The 14,580-nt window shown below is 40.7% G+C and overlaps 1 protein-coding gene across 2 annotated transcripts in view; it reads left to right on the forward strand.

Annotated features, from left to right (window-relative positions):
- Nucleotides 1–14,580, forward strand: part of DNAH5 (dynein axonemal heavy chain 5) — a 324,445-nt gene that overhangs the window by 83,070 nt on the left and 226,795 nt on the right. For both annotated transcript variants that reach the window (XM_027520119.1, XM_027520118.1), the window contains exons 10-15: nucleotides 648–770; nucleotides 1,893–2,108; nucleotides 3,847–3,954; nucleotides 8,935–9,020; nucleotides 10,424–10,745; nucleotides 11,708–11,914. In XM_027520119.1, coding sequence (XP_027375920.1) covers nucleotides 648–770; nucleotides 1,893–2,108; nucleotides 3,847–3,954; nucleotides 8,935–9,020; nucleotides 10,424–10,745; nucleotides 11,708–11,914 — 1,062 coding nt within the window. The remainder of the gene's footprint in view (nucleotides 1–647; nucleotides 771–1,892; nucleotides 2,109–3,846; nucleotides 3,955–8,934; nucleotides 9,021–10,423; nucleotides 10,746–11,707; nucleotides 11,915–14,580) is intronic.

Consider the following 14,580-nt stretch of genomic DNA (forward strand, 5'->3'; position numbering starts at 1 on the left):
GGCCAGAATACTCAACTGGGCAGCCATTTCCTTCTCCAGGGGATCTTCCCAACCCAGGGATTGAACCCAGGTCTCCCACATTGTGGGCAGATTCTTTACCAGCTAAGCCACAAGGGAAGCCCAAGAATACTGGAATGGGTAGCCTATGCCTTCTCCAGGGGATCTTCCTGGCCCAGGAATCGAACCGGGGTCTCCTGTATTGCAGGTGGATTCTTTATCAACTGAGCTATCAGGGAAGCCCCAATATACAGCTTGGTGACTATGTTTAGTATTGTGTTGTATAGTTGAAAATTGCTAAAGAGCAGATGTTAAGTTTTCTCAACACACACGCACACAAATAGTAATTATGTGAGGTGTTGGATGTGTTAATACTTGATTGTGCTAATCATTCTGTTATGAATATGTATACCAAGCATCACTTGTACACCTTAAGCATAATACAATTTTTGTTTGTCAATTATACCTCAGTAAAGCTAGGAAAAAAGAGAGTTAGTGCTTGATCACACTTGTGAAGGAAAAACATAAACCCAAAGGTTTATTCACAGATGTCATACTCAGAGAGGTTAGAAGAGCTGAGGACACTCTAGCCCAGTTTATGCTTGATGGCTGCTTACTGTACTTGACGTCATTTCATTGAAAAATTCCAGGTGACCAATCAGATGATATCTGCATGTAAAGCCTATATTACCAACAACGGAACTGCCTCGATCTGGAGCCAGCCACAGGATGTTGTTGTGGAAAAAATACTATCTGCAATTAAACTTAAGCAGGTAACAGTCAACTTAATAATATATTTAGAATTTAAAAATTATTTTTCCATTGTTTTTGCCAATATATCTTAAAAAAAGTATTTATTTATTTATCTGGCTGTGTCAGGTCTTAGTTGTAGCGTGCGGTATCTTCAGTGCATTCTGTGGGATCTTTCCTTGCTGTACACAGACTCTCTAGTTGCGACGTGCAGGCTTAGTTGCTCCAAGACATGTGAGATCCTAGTTCCCCTACCAGGGATTGAACCTGTGTCCTGCATTGCCGGACAGATTCTTAACCACTGGACCGCCGTGAAAGCCCTGCCAGTTAAATAATTTATCAGTTATCATATCGTGTGGTTGCTTATGAAGTCACTTCAGTTGTGTCCAACTTTGTGTCCCTATGGACTGTAGCCCACCAGGTTCCTGTGTCCATGGATTCTCCAGGCAAAAACACTAGAGTGGGTTGCCACGCCCTCCTCCAGGGGGTCTTCTTGACCCAGGGGTCGAGCACGAGTCTTTTATGTCTCTTGCGTTGGCAGCAGGTTCTTTACTACTAGTGCCACCTGGGAAGCCCAGTTAAAAAGAATGGTAATCTTTCACTGTTAAGAAAAGTTGAATGTTAGTAAATCAGCCCCACAAATTTATTCACTTACTTTACCCTTTAGGGGACCTTCTATGTCCCAACACCACACAAGTACTAGATATACAAAGATGAAGTCGTTTTCCTTAAGCTTCTTATAGACAAACAGGGAGCTAGATGAAGAGCTAGGCTTCTCCTGACACAGTGAGACGCAGGTGGAAAGGCTGCATCTTTGAGTTGTATTATGAACCGTTAGGAGTTTGGACTCCCCTGGTGGTCCAGTGGTTAAGACTCCAAGCTTGCAGTGCAGGGGGCACAGGTTCAATCCCTGGTCGGAGAAGTTCTGCATGCCTCATGGTAAAAAAAAAAAAAAAAAAAAGGAGTTTTCTAGGTTAGGGGTCAGGAAAAGATGACATCCCAGGTTGATGAGTGAGTTGCTCCAGAGGTATGAAACGGAAAGATTTTGTAATTCTACCCTAAATTTGCTATCACCTTCACTTAAGAGAATAAGGCTGATGTCTTTGTTGGGTTCCCTTTCTTGTATTTTGGTTTTTAATTTTAAGGAATACCAGCACTGCTTTCACAAGACAAAACAAAAGCTTAAACAAAATCCAAGTGAAAAACAATTTGAATTCAGTGAGATGTATATTTTTGGAAAATTTGAAACTTTCCACAGACGTCTTGCCAAGATAATGGATATCTTTACAACCTTCAAGACATACTCAGTACTGCAAGATTCTAAAATTGAAGGGCTGGAAAACATGATCACTAAATACCAGGTACTGTACTTCAAAACACAATTTGCTACCTTTATCCAGGAATAAAATTTTAATGTTTTTATGCAAATGACTATTTAGAATGCTTCAAATTATCAGTCTCTAATGCAAAAGATAAGCTTATGGCCCTTAAACAATAAAGCAGTTAAATTTATTTGAGAATGGTGCAATGATGCTAATATATTCTTTCCAGGTATGTGATTATAAGAATGACTTTCCAATAGTCTAAAATTAATCATCATTAGTAAAAGCGTTTTCATTAGTAGCACAGGAAAAATGTTTAAATATAACTTATTATTTCATTTATTCATATAAGAAATATTTAATCAAGCATATACTGTGTTAGGCTCTAGTTGACACTGAATTCTGAGTGATATCTGATTATATCTGCAGTTAAGCATTTTATATGGATTCATGTTAAAAACTAATGAATATAGTCGGGTTTTTTCTTGTTTGGGGACAGTGACACTAAACCTTAATTTTTCTTTTTGTCCTTGAATTTGAAAAGGATCATATAATTTACTGTCACTCATTGATTTTTCTCCTCTAACAGTTTAGGAGCCTGGTAGGCTACAGGCCATGGGGTCACAAGAATCAGACATGACTTAGTGACTAAACCACCATCACCAACCTGCAGCCTGTATCTTTGGGGCTTTCCTGGTGTCTCAGTTGGTTGGGACTGTCCCCTGGAGGAGGGCATGACAGAATCCCCATGGACAGAGGAGCCTGGCGGGCTGCAGTCCATGGGGTCGCAGAGTCAGACATGACTGAATGACTAAGTACCACACACAGCACTACTGTGTGAATATATATGTACATACAATTGTATGTATATACAACTGTATATACAACTGTAAACTTGATTATACAATTATGAACTATATATACAGTAGTAAACTTGGTTCAAGAATTTATGCAACTTAGGCACTTTTGTCTATTGAGAGATTTGAGTTGATGTTTAAATGGAAATGGCTTTGAAGAAGCATTTGTGGAAGCTGGTCCAACGTTCTTCATAAAAATTATATGCCTCTGTCAACAGTGTGGGCACCCAAGTTTGAGAATGGCTTAGTACCTGGTTAAGAATGATCACAGAGCATTAGAGCTCATTATTCAGAGCAAACAAAACTTCAGATAATAGTATTTTCTAGAAGATGAGTTACCTAATCTGTACTCTTATAGTCACAGATTGCAGCTTTGCAGAGCAGGAGGAAGCAATTAATTCTAGAGATTCTTTAAATGGTAGATTGTGGTCTGATATTTTATTTAGGACATTTGAAGCTTGGAAGGTAGCTTTTCACCTGTAGCTACTATAATATAATTGCGCTCTTCCTAAGTTGTTTGCATTCTGTTAAAGTCTATTTTCTGAGAAGACAAACTTTTTAATGAAAAATATTTTAGCAAATTCTACTTTAGGCTTCTTTTTTATTATTTCAGATGTAATTTGTAAGAAATTTTTAGACAGAACATCCACTTTTCAGATGTGGTTTTTACTTATTTAAAATTTTTCTTCAAGAATACATAAAGTCTCATGAAAATGCTTCCAAGTGGTTTCTCTGAATGCACCAGGCAACATTATACTACCTATAATATGCATGATGCAATGAGAATAATTAAAGAAATAAGGCTTCTCTGAAGTTGATTTTTGGGGAATGATTGCACAGGCTGTATATTTAAAGGTCATATTTAGGTAAATAATGCAAGAACATTGAAATATTGTCTTATTTGTTTCGTACTATTTCAGGGTATTGTTGCTACCATAAAGAAAAAGGAGTATGATTTCTTAGACCAGCGGAAAATGGAATTTGAGCAGGATTACGAAGAGTTTTGCAAGCAGATTAATGACCTTCATGTAGGTTGTATAATAACATTCTTGTTGACAGTCTGGTGTTTACTTTTTCCATTCTGTGTCATGCTGCTAATCATTACCCATTCAGAAGGAAGAGGCATCTTCATCACGGAGGTGACCGACAGAGGGCTTGGCCTGCATTTTATGATTTCAGATGAATAATTGAAGGTTCTTTCTCCTGGATTAAAGGTTCATAAATACAGCTTTGGATAACGAGCTGTAATCACAGATTTCTGCATGTGTTTCATTTTAGATCTTAGAAAATTAACTGTTATCCTCTGTTGAAACATAGTGTTATTAGAATATAGAAATTAGTTTCCGTTTGTTTGTTACTTTATAGCAGTGATTATGACCAATGATAGCTTGAGCAAATGGTCATCGATGTTCGGCAGATCCCAAGGGCCGGAGACTAGCTGGCCTTGAAACAGTGGTACCAGGGCTGACTCAGCACCTTGACCCAACTTGGTCTTAAAGCCCTGTTCTCTTCATTCTCCTTCCCTTCCTCCTGCTTTCCCCACTCTCTCCGGTCACTGCAGGTCAGCGCACAGGAGCAGGTTATGGCCATCAGAAGCTTCTGAGGACATGCCATGGACCCACTCTTAGCTCCCAATGTCTAAGGACGGGTTGGGTTGGTCAGGGTTCCAGTGTTGTGCCTCATTACTGTGGGGTCATATGGTAAACGCAGAGGACGTGGGACCCCCTGGCATGGCTGGGTGTATTTATTACCAGATGAGAAGAGCCAGGGAGGGTAAGTTTGGGAGACACACTAATGGATGTCCACCTTAATCAACGTGCAGACTTCTTCCCATGTTTTCTGACGATAAAATGAAAATGGCTGTTCTGTTCCTTCTTTTCCAGAAATTTTGGCCTGAAATACGCTTGTACACTTCAAGGGAGAAAGAGCTCTGAGTCATTTTTGGAAGGATGGGTTCAGTGTAGAAGGCATTATAATAAAACTTGCTAGTTCTGTATGTCAGGTCTGTTCTAGGCACTTTATAGGTGTTAATTCATTTAATACTCACAATAATCTGATAAAGTGTGTATTCTTATTACACTGTTTCTGGAAAGGAGGAAACTGAGGCATGGTGAAGTTAAGTGACTTTCCCACAGTCACAGAGGTGTTGACTGGTAGGCAGTCTGGCTCTAGGATTCAGGTTTTTTTTTTTTTTTTTTTACTGGTTTACAATTTTTTAAAATTAATTTATATATTTTAATTGGAGGCCAGTTACTTTACAATATTGTGGCGGTTTTTGCCATATATCAACATGAATCAGCCATGGGTGTACATGTGTCCCACCATCTTGATTCAGGTTTTTAACCATTATTTTACAAGACAAATTTCAGGTGATGGAAAGATAGAGCGCTTGTAATAATATAAGCAATGAGCTCTTTGGGGGCTGACTCAGACATGAGATCTGTGGATCTTGATCTCTCATGGGAAATGGATGAGCAACGGCAGATCCTGAGTGTGTGCGTCATGGTCAGTGTTGATCCGTCGTCTTTGTGTGTGTGTCCTAGCAGTTTCTGATCGCACAGCACTGGAGGAGTTTGTATGCTGGATGCAGGTAGATGGTGAACACCTTGAGGGCAGGAACTGTGTTCATTCCTATCTATGTCTCCAGGCCCTAGCGGATGGGACTTTATATAACTGGAGACCAAAGGATGTTTGCTGGATTACTGTATGATTTGTGGTAAGAACTAGGCCCTGGTGGCTCAGTGGAAAAACGCCCGCCTGCAATGCAAGAGCTGCAGCTTTATCTCTGGGTCAGGAAGATCCCCTGAAGAAGGGAATGGCTGCCTACTCCTGTATTCTTGCCTGGAGAATCCCCATGGACAAAGGAGCCTGGAGGGCTACAGTCCAAGGGGTGACAAAGAGTCAGACACAACTTTGCTGCTAAACCACCACTACCACCATCAGACTCTGTTAAGTGAAGTAGGACAGGCAGAGAAACACAACTGTGTGATATCACTTATATATGGAATCTAAAAACCACAGTAAACTAGTGGATATAAGAAAAGAGAAGCAGATTCATAGATATAGAGAACAATTTCCCTACTTACTAGCAGTGGGGCGAGGGAAGGGGAGGCAAGGTAGAGGTAGGGGACTAAGAGGTAGAAGCTATTAGGTATAGAATAAACTACAAGGATATATTGTACAACATGGGGAATATAGCCAGTATTTTTCAATAACTATAAATGAGTATAACCTTTAAAAAAATGGAGTATAACCTGATGTTGAAGCCGAAACTCCAACACTTTGGCCACCTGATGCGAAGAGCTGACTCATTTGAAAAGACCCTGATGCTGGGAAAGATTGAAGGCAGGAGAAGAAGGGGACGACAGAGGATGAGATGGTTGGAAGGCATCACCGACTCAATGGACATGAGTTTGAGTAAACTCCAGGAGTTGGTAATGGACAGGGAGGCCTAGTGTGCTGCAGTCCATGGGGTTGCAGAGAGACAGGCACGACTGAGTGACTGAACTGAACCGAACCTTTAAGAAAATCACATCCAATTCCCACATATATTAGGACATCAGATTTGGAAAAAATCACAGCTTTTACTTTAAATGGCACATAAACTAAATGACACAATGAAATGTTTGTTTTAAGAAAAAATGGAAAAGAAAGATAATTATGGATATGATAGCAAAGCATAAGAACTAGATTTATTGTAATTAAACATGCATTGTCATTAAATTAATTATGTAAATAAATTAATGTAATGTAATTAAATATCAATAACCTCAGATATGCAGATGATACCACCCTCATGGCAGAAAGTGAAGAACTAAAGAGCCTCTTGATGAAGGTGAAAGAGGAGAGTGAAAAAGTTTGCTTAAAGCTCAACATTCAGAAAACTAAGATCATGGCATCTGGTCCCATCACTTCATGGCAAATAGATGGGGAAACAGTGAAAACAGTGGCTGACTTTATTTTTCTGGGCTCCAAAATCACTGCCATCAGATGGTGATTGCAGCCATGAAATTAAAAGACGCTTACTCCTTGGAAGAAAAGTTATGACCAACCTAGACAGCATATTGAAAAGCAGAGACATTACTTTGCCAACAAAGGTCCATGTAGTCAAGGCTATGGTTTTTCCAGTGGTCATGTATGAATGTGAGAGTTGGACTATAAAGAAAGCTGAGTGCCTAAGAACTGATGCTTTTGAACCATGGTGTTGGAGAAGACTCTTGAGAGTCCCTTGGACTGCAAGGAGATCCAACCAGTCCATCCTAAAGGAAATCAGTCCTGAATATTCATTGGAAGGACTGATTCTGAAGCTGAAACTCCAAAACTTTGGCCACCTGATGCAAAGAGCTGACTCATTTGAAAAGACCCTGATGCTGGGAAAGATTGAGGGTAGGAGGAGAAGGGGACGACAGAGGATGAGATGGTTGGATGGGATCACCGACTCAATGGACATGGGTTTGGGTGAACTCCAGGAGTCGGTGATGGAAGGGAGGCCTGGCGTTCTGCAGTTCATGGGGTCTCAAAGAGTCGGCACACAACTGAGCGACTGAACTGAACTGAACTTAACTGAAACATGCATTGACTGTACATTAAATGCATATTAGGCTTCTATGCTGTAGGTTATGGGTACAGAAGTAGATAGAGTTGATTGGCCCTTAAAGATCACATCTGACATGTAACATGATTGAAATATAAGTACATATATGTTAGAACAAAGTAATGAATGTATCTTAAAAATGGCAAATAGTGGCTAAAATGACTAATTATAAAAGTATAATATTCTGATATTGTACCAGCAAGTGAGGCTTCAAAGATAAGTTGACATGTTCCAAACAAGTCCTAGAGAACTTATTTTTTAATATAAATTTATTTATTTTAATTGGAGGCTAATTACTTTACAATATTGTATTGGTTTTGCCATACATTGACATGAATCAACCATGGGTGTAGATGTGTTCCCCATCCTGAACCCCCCTCCCACCGCCTTCCCCGTCCCATCCTTCTGGGTCATCCCAGTGCACCAGCCCTGAGCAACCTGTCTCATGCATTGAAACTGGACTGGAGATTTGTTTCACATATGATAATATACATTTATAAGGAGGACAGGTGGATTCTTTACCATCTGAGGCACCAGGGAAGCCCCGTAAAGATTTACTGTGTCCTAAGTTAGAGAGACGGAGAAGGCAATGGCACCCCACTCCAGTACTCTTGCTTGGAAAATCCCATGGACAGAGGAGCCTGGTAGGCTGCAGTCCATGGGGTCGCTAGAGTCGGACACAACTGAGCGACTTCCCTTTCACTTTTCACTTTCATGCATTGGAGAAGGAAATGGCAACCCACTCCAGTGTTCTTGCCTGGAGAATCCCAGGGAAGGGGGAGCCTGGTGGGCTGCCGTCTATGGGGTCGCACAGAGTCGGACACGACTGAAGCAACTTAGCAGTAGTAGTAGCAAGTTAGAGAGATGGTCAGAGCAACCTGCTGGGCTACAGTCCACAGCATCACAAAGTGTCGGACATGACTTAGCTACTGAGCACAATAACTAGAGATACTAAGCATCTTTTCATGTGCTTGTTGGCTATTTGTGTATCTTTGTATAAATTAAAGGGAGGGAGTGGAAGCGTTGTGAATGCTCTAGTTCTGCACAGTTTATACTTGGATACTTTTATATAGTGATAACCTCTGAGGGTTTATTTAGGTAGGCTAACTGTACAATTCTTCAGTTCAGGAAGATTTCCTGGTCCTAAGACATGATGTTTGCCGTAGAAATACATGGCCCAGTATCCCTGGGTCCTGCGCCAACCCCCTGACTGCTCTGGCTCTCAAGGCCCTCTTTGTCTGGCTTCTGGACATTTATCTTCCTTTAAGCTTAGATGAGCATTATATCTGCTGCTGTATTTTGTCCTGTAGGGTGCGTGTTTGTAGAGAATGGGGAACTCTTTTATCTTGTTGCTAAATAGGATTTCTTTGCAATGTTAACCCATTGTTCATCGTCAGACTTCATTCTGTTTCAGAAAGAGTTGCAGAAGTTCATGGATGCTACATTTGAAAAGATTCAAAACACAAATCAAGCTCTAAGTATGTTAAAGAGATTTGAAAGGTAAAAATTTGAAAGACTTCTAAGTTCTGTTTTCCAAATTGGGATAATATGAACATAGTTTAGCTTACAATTTTATTGTTATTATTATTTCATATTCTAATGGGAAGAAAATCCTCTCTTGACAATCTGAATAACAAGACCACAGATTTAAGTTCTTCAGAGGATTACAGGTTTATTTCCTCTCAGCTTTGAAGTACCTTGTGACTGCCTATCATAATAGCAGTTAATGTTTAAATAATTTGAAGAAACTCTTACCAATAGTTTTGACTAGGTTTTAAGGATTGATACTATTTAAAAAAAAACTGAAACACTTCAGGGAATTCCTTGGCGGTTCAGTGGTTAGGACTCTGCATTCTCACTGCCAAGGGCCAGGTTCACTTTCTGGCTGGGGAACTAAGATCCCACGAGACATTAAAAACAAAACAAAACAAAAAAAACTCACAGCCACTGTATTGCCATATGATTGATGGGCTGATTCCATTTTTTTTTTTTTTTTTATAATTTTGTTTTAAGATCTTTATTGAGTTTGGACTTCCCTTATGGCTCAGCTGGTAAACAATCTGCCTGTAATGGGAGAGAGCGGGGTTCACTCCCTGCGTCGGGGAGATGCTCTGGAGAAGGAAATGGCAACCCACTCCAGTATTCTTGCCTGGAGAATCCCATGGACAGAGGAGCCTGGTGGGCCACAGTCCGTGGGATCACAAAGAGTTGGACACGACTGAACAACTAACAAACCTTAAATTTGTTGCAATGTTGCTTCTGTTTTATGTTTTGGTTTTGGGTCACAAGGCCTGTGAGATCTTAGCTCCCCAAGCAGGGATTGAACTGACACCCCCTGTGTCGGAAAGGGAAGTTTTAACCATTGGACTGCCCATTTTGCTTTTTTACCATGCCAAGTAAATACTTCATTCTCTTCCGTCAGCATATATATATACATATATATATATAGGCTGTTCAAGGTAGTTCTTTTATGTATTGATAAGACAAAAAATTAGTAAAAATATAAAAATGTAATTTTCAAGTTTCACTTACAGGACATATATAGGTTCCATACAACAATATTTATGAAGAATAACTATGGAATAGACCATAAAAAATGAATTAAAAATTTCAAATACCCATTATCATATGGACCAAGTTTTTTAACCACAATGCAATTAAATTAGATCTCAAAAACGTATGCTTAGAACTTTTAGGTCTCCTCTTTTGAATAAAAAAACTCCTAGAAATTTAAATATATTTAGATCTAAACAATAATGAAAAGACAAGATACCAAGTCTCCTGGCATGCAGTTAAAAAGATAATAAATATGTCAGCGTATGTTTTAAAATTAGTCTTAATAGACAGAAGTTCTCAATATCATCCCATTAATTCAAGCCTTTCACTTAAAAAAAAAATAACAGATTGAACATACCTAATCTTGGTATTGATGACAAGTACCAGCGTATCCTTGAAAACTACGGGGCTGACATTGATATGATCTCGAAGCTGTATACAAAGCAGAAAAACGACCCACCTTTGGCTCGAGACCAGCCTCCCATTGCTGGGAAGATTCTGTGGGCCCGGCAGCTCTTCCACAGGATTCAGCAACCAATGCAGCTTTTTCAGAAGCACCCGTCCGTGCTCCGGACTGCGGAAGCGAAGCCAGTGATTCGCAGTTACAACAGGGTGGCCAAGGTCCTCCTGGAGTTTGAGGTTCTCTACCACAGGGCGTGGCTTCAACAAGTGAGTCTGACTTAACGCTACGATGATGCTGCCACTGTCAGATCCATGGGGAATCCTCTACTACCTTGGGCAGTTTTACTCCTGTGGAAAGTTGACTTTGTGTCTATTTTATAAGACAGGGTTGGTTGACTGCAAGTAATCAGTCAAAGAGTATAATATGTTCATGAAGGATAATAGTTTTTAATTTTGGAAAAAAGTCATAAAGCCAGGTAACAGAAACTTATTTTTATTTAATTTATAAACTCCTAAGGAAGAAGATCTTGTTTATTGCTTTCTTTACCTGGTTGATTGGTATTTCTTTTTTTGTTTTTCCACTAAGCTCCTTTTTTCTCCATTAAGTGTCCATAAACACCAGCATGCATGTTAAGCAAAGTTTTAATTTTTATTTGGTCATACTGGGTTAATCCAATTATATTTCATACCCTACCAACACTTGTATTTCTTGGTAGATTGGCAGGAAGTATTTTGGAGGATAAAATTCAGCCTAACAAGGCCTCTAAAATGGTATCTCACTTTCCTAGTTCAACTTTTGATGTCTGAATCAATAACAGATGTCTCTGTAGTGTTTTTCATTGCTTTTCTAGATAAATGAAAACTGAGTTAAGTAGGTTTCTTGAAACTTTTATTAGGAAAAATAACTGAGTTGGCATGAAGGTGTCAGGGAGCAAAGTGACTTTTGAGAAGTCATCTCTACTGCAGTATCCACTTACCAAATACAACAGATTCATGACCAACCATTTTGTTGAACTAACTGTACGTTACCACCAAGAGTTTTAAGGCTTTCTTTTCCCACCTAAAAGTGAAGTTAGGAAAAGAGTAAGAGACCCCATTGTCCTTAGTTTGCGAAGCTCAAACCCATGAAAGGACACACAATGATCTTTATTCCCAGAAAAGGGTGAGTTTGATACCCCGTTATATGCACTGAACTCTCTAATAATAGTAATGTTGCTCTTTCCTCACAGACTGAAGAAATTCACGTAGGACTTGAGGCTTCTTTATTGGTGAAGGCTCCTGGCACAGGGGAACTGTTTGTAAACTTTGATCCTCAGATACTAACCTTATTTAGAGAAACCGAGTGCATGTCACAGATGGGTCTACAAGTTTCACCCTTTGCAGCTGCTCTTTTCCAGAAACGAGACACATACAAGAAGAACTTCAGTAACATGAAGGTATGGAACTTTAATTTTTTTCCCATCTTGGGTTCATTACAAAATGCATTTTTCTTTTTTACAAAATTCATTTAGTGCAACCCCAGTGTGCATTAAAAAAAAAAATCTAGTGGTGTGTCACTGTTGAGGAACAGAAAGTCCCCAGGATGACTGTAGTGGAGTGACTGAGGCCAGAAAGTAGAGTTGGCAAAGGCCAGGTCCTTACAGAGCTTGTAAACTAAGGGTACTTGTTTGGGTGCACCAGGAAGCCATTAGAGGAGTCTGAGCAGGAGAAAAAGGTGTGGTGTCCTTTACCATAAAAACATTCTTGCTGCTAGGTGATTTTTAAGGGACAGGAGGGTCCCTGTGGGGGCTTCCTAGGTGGTTCAGGGGTAAAGAATTTGCCTGCCAAGGCAGGAGACTTCCTTGGGTTGGGAAGATCCCCTGGAGGAGGGAATGGCAACTCACCCCAGTATTCTTGCCTAGGAAATCCCGTGGACAGAGGAGCCTGGGAAGCTATTGTCCACGGGACCAGAAAAGAGTCAGACATGACTTAGTGACTGAACAACAACAAAGGGTCAGTATGAAGCCAGTTTGCAGGCTGCTGTACCGACTTAGGATGGAGAAGATGGTGGCTGAACCTAGATGCAGTTGCGTAGTAGATCAGTGGATTAGCAAATGATGTCAACAGGCAGGTTATGAGAGAACTCAAGGGTGATACCTTTGTTTTTAGTGTGAGCAACTCGATGGGTTTACTCAAAGTGGGGCTAACATACACTATTGTTATTGTTCAGTCGCTAAGCTGTGTCCGACGCCTTGACTGTGTTGCTCGTGTTCTGCCCACATGTTCAATAACCTGCTGTGGCTCTGAATGGAAATTCCACCCATGGAGTTGGTAAAGACTGGAACTAGTTTGTTTTGGGGGGCCGAAGGGAATCAATAACTCCCATCTCAAGTATAAGATGATTTTTTAGAGATTGAAGTAGAGGTGTTGTCCATGCAGATTATGTCTTTCTGGAGTTGAGTGGAGAAGTCAAAGTTGAAGACATAGTTTTGAGGGTTATCAGAGTATATATGTGAAGTGAAGTCACACATGAAGTGAAGTTGCTCAGTCGTGTCCAACTCTTTACGACCTCATGGACTGTAGCCACCAGGTTCCTCTGTCCATGGGATTTTCCAGGCAAGAGTACTGGACTGGGTTGCCATTTCCTTCTCCAGGGGATCTTTCCGACCCAGGGATTGAACCCAGGTCTTCCACATTGGAGGTAGATGGCTTTACCATCTGAGCCACCAGGGAAGTTCAGAGTATATATGTGTGTTCTTAGGCATGTCTGACTCTTTGCAACCCATTGAGTGTAGCATCCAAGGCTCCCCTGTCCATGGAATTTTCCAGGCAGGAATACTGGAACGGGCTGCCATTTCCTACTCCAGGGGATCTTCCTGACTCAGAGATCAAACCCATGTCTCTGGTGTCTCCTACGTTGGCAGGCAGATTCTTTACCACTGTACCATCTGGGAAGCCCTATCAGAATAGAGTTGCTATTTAAAGTCATTGTCCTGCATGAGATTTCCAAGGAGGAGAATGTAAAGAAGAGTAAAGGGTCTTCATCACTTCATGGGAAATAGATGGGGAAACAGTGGAAACAGTGTCAGACTTTATTTTTCTGGGCTCCAAAATCACTACAGATGAAGACTGCAGCCATGAAATTAAAAGACGCTTACTCCTTGGAAGGAAAGTTATGACCAACCTAGATAGCATATTCAAAAGCAGAGACATTACTTTGCCAACAAAGGTCTGTCTAGTCAAGGCTATGGTTTTTCCTGTGGTCATGTATGGATGTGAGAGTTGGACTGTGAAGAAGGCTGAGCGCCGAAGAATTGATGCTTTTGAACTGTGGTGTTGGAGAAGACTCTCGAGAGTCCCTTGGACTGCAAGGAGATCCAACCAGTCCATTCTGAAGGAGATCAGCCCTGGGATTTCTTTGGAAGGAATGATGCTAAAACTGAAACTCCAGTACTTTGGCCACCTCATGCGAAGAGTTGACTCATTGGAAAAGACTGTGATGCTGGGAGGGATTGGGGGCAAGAGGAGAAGGGGACGACAGAGGATGAGATGGCTGGATGGCATCACTGACTCGATGGATGTGAGTGTGAGTGAACTCTGCGAGTTGGTGATGGACAGGGAGGCCTGGCGTGCTGCGATTCATGGGGTCGCAAAGAGTCGGACACGACTGAGCGACTGATCTGATCTGATCTGATCTGAAAGGGTCTTCATTAAACTCTGAGTTGTTCCAATATTAACAGGTCTGCTAGAAGAGGACAAATATGCTAGTGAAATTAAAGATTGGCCTTTAAAGCAGGTGGAAGCTAAGTGTCAAGAAAGCCAAGGGGTATGGGGTAGGGAGGGAGGTGGGAGGGGGGTTCAGGATGGGGGACACATGTACACTCATGGCTGATTCATGTCAATGTATGGCAAAAACCACTACAATATTGTAAAGTAATTAGCCTCCAGTTAAAATAAATAAAATAATTAAAAAAAAGAAAGCCAGGGGTAAGAAAAACTTCATGATGGAGGGACTGGTCACTAGTGACAAATACTGCCCAGAAGATGCTCAAATGAAGTCAGCGATGCTGCCATTCTATTTGATAACATGGAAACCATTGTTACAACTTTATAGTGGCTACTA

This window comes from Bos indicus x Bos taurus, chromosome 20 (genome assembly GCF_003369695.1).
Source record: "Bos indicus x Bos taurus breed Angus x Brahman F1 hybrid chromosome 20, Bos_hybrid_MaternalHap_v2.0, whole genome shotgun sequence".
Taxonomy (NCBI): Eukaryota; Metazoa; Chordata; class Mammalia; order Artiodactyla; family Bovidae; genus Bos; species Bos indicus x Bos taurus.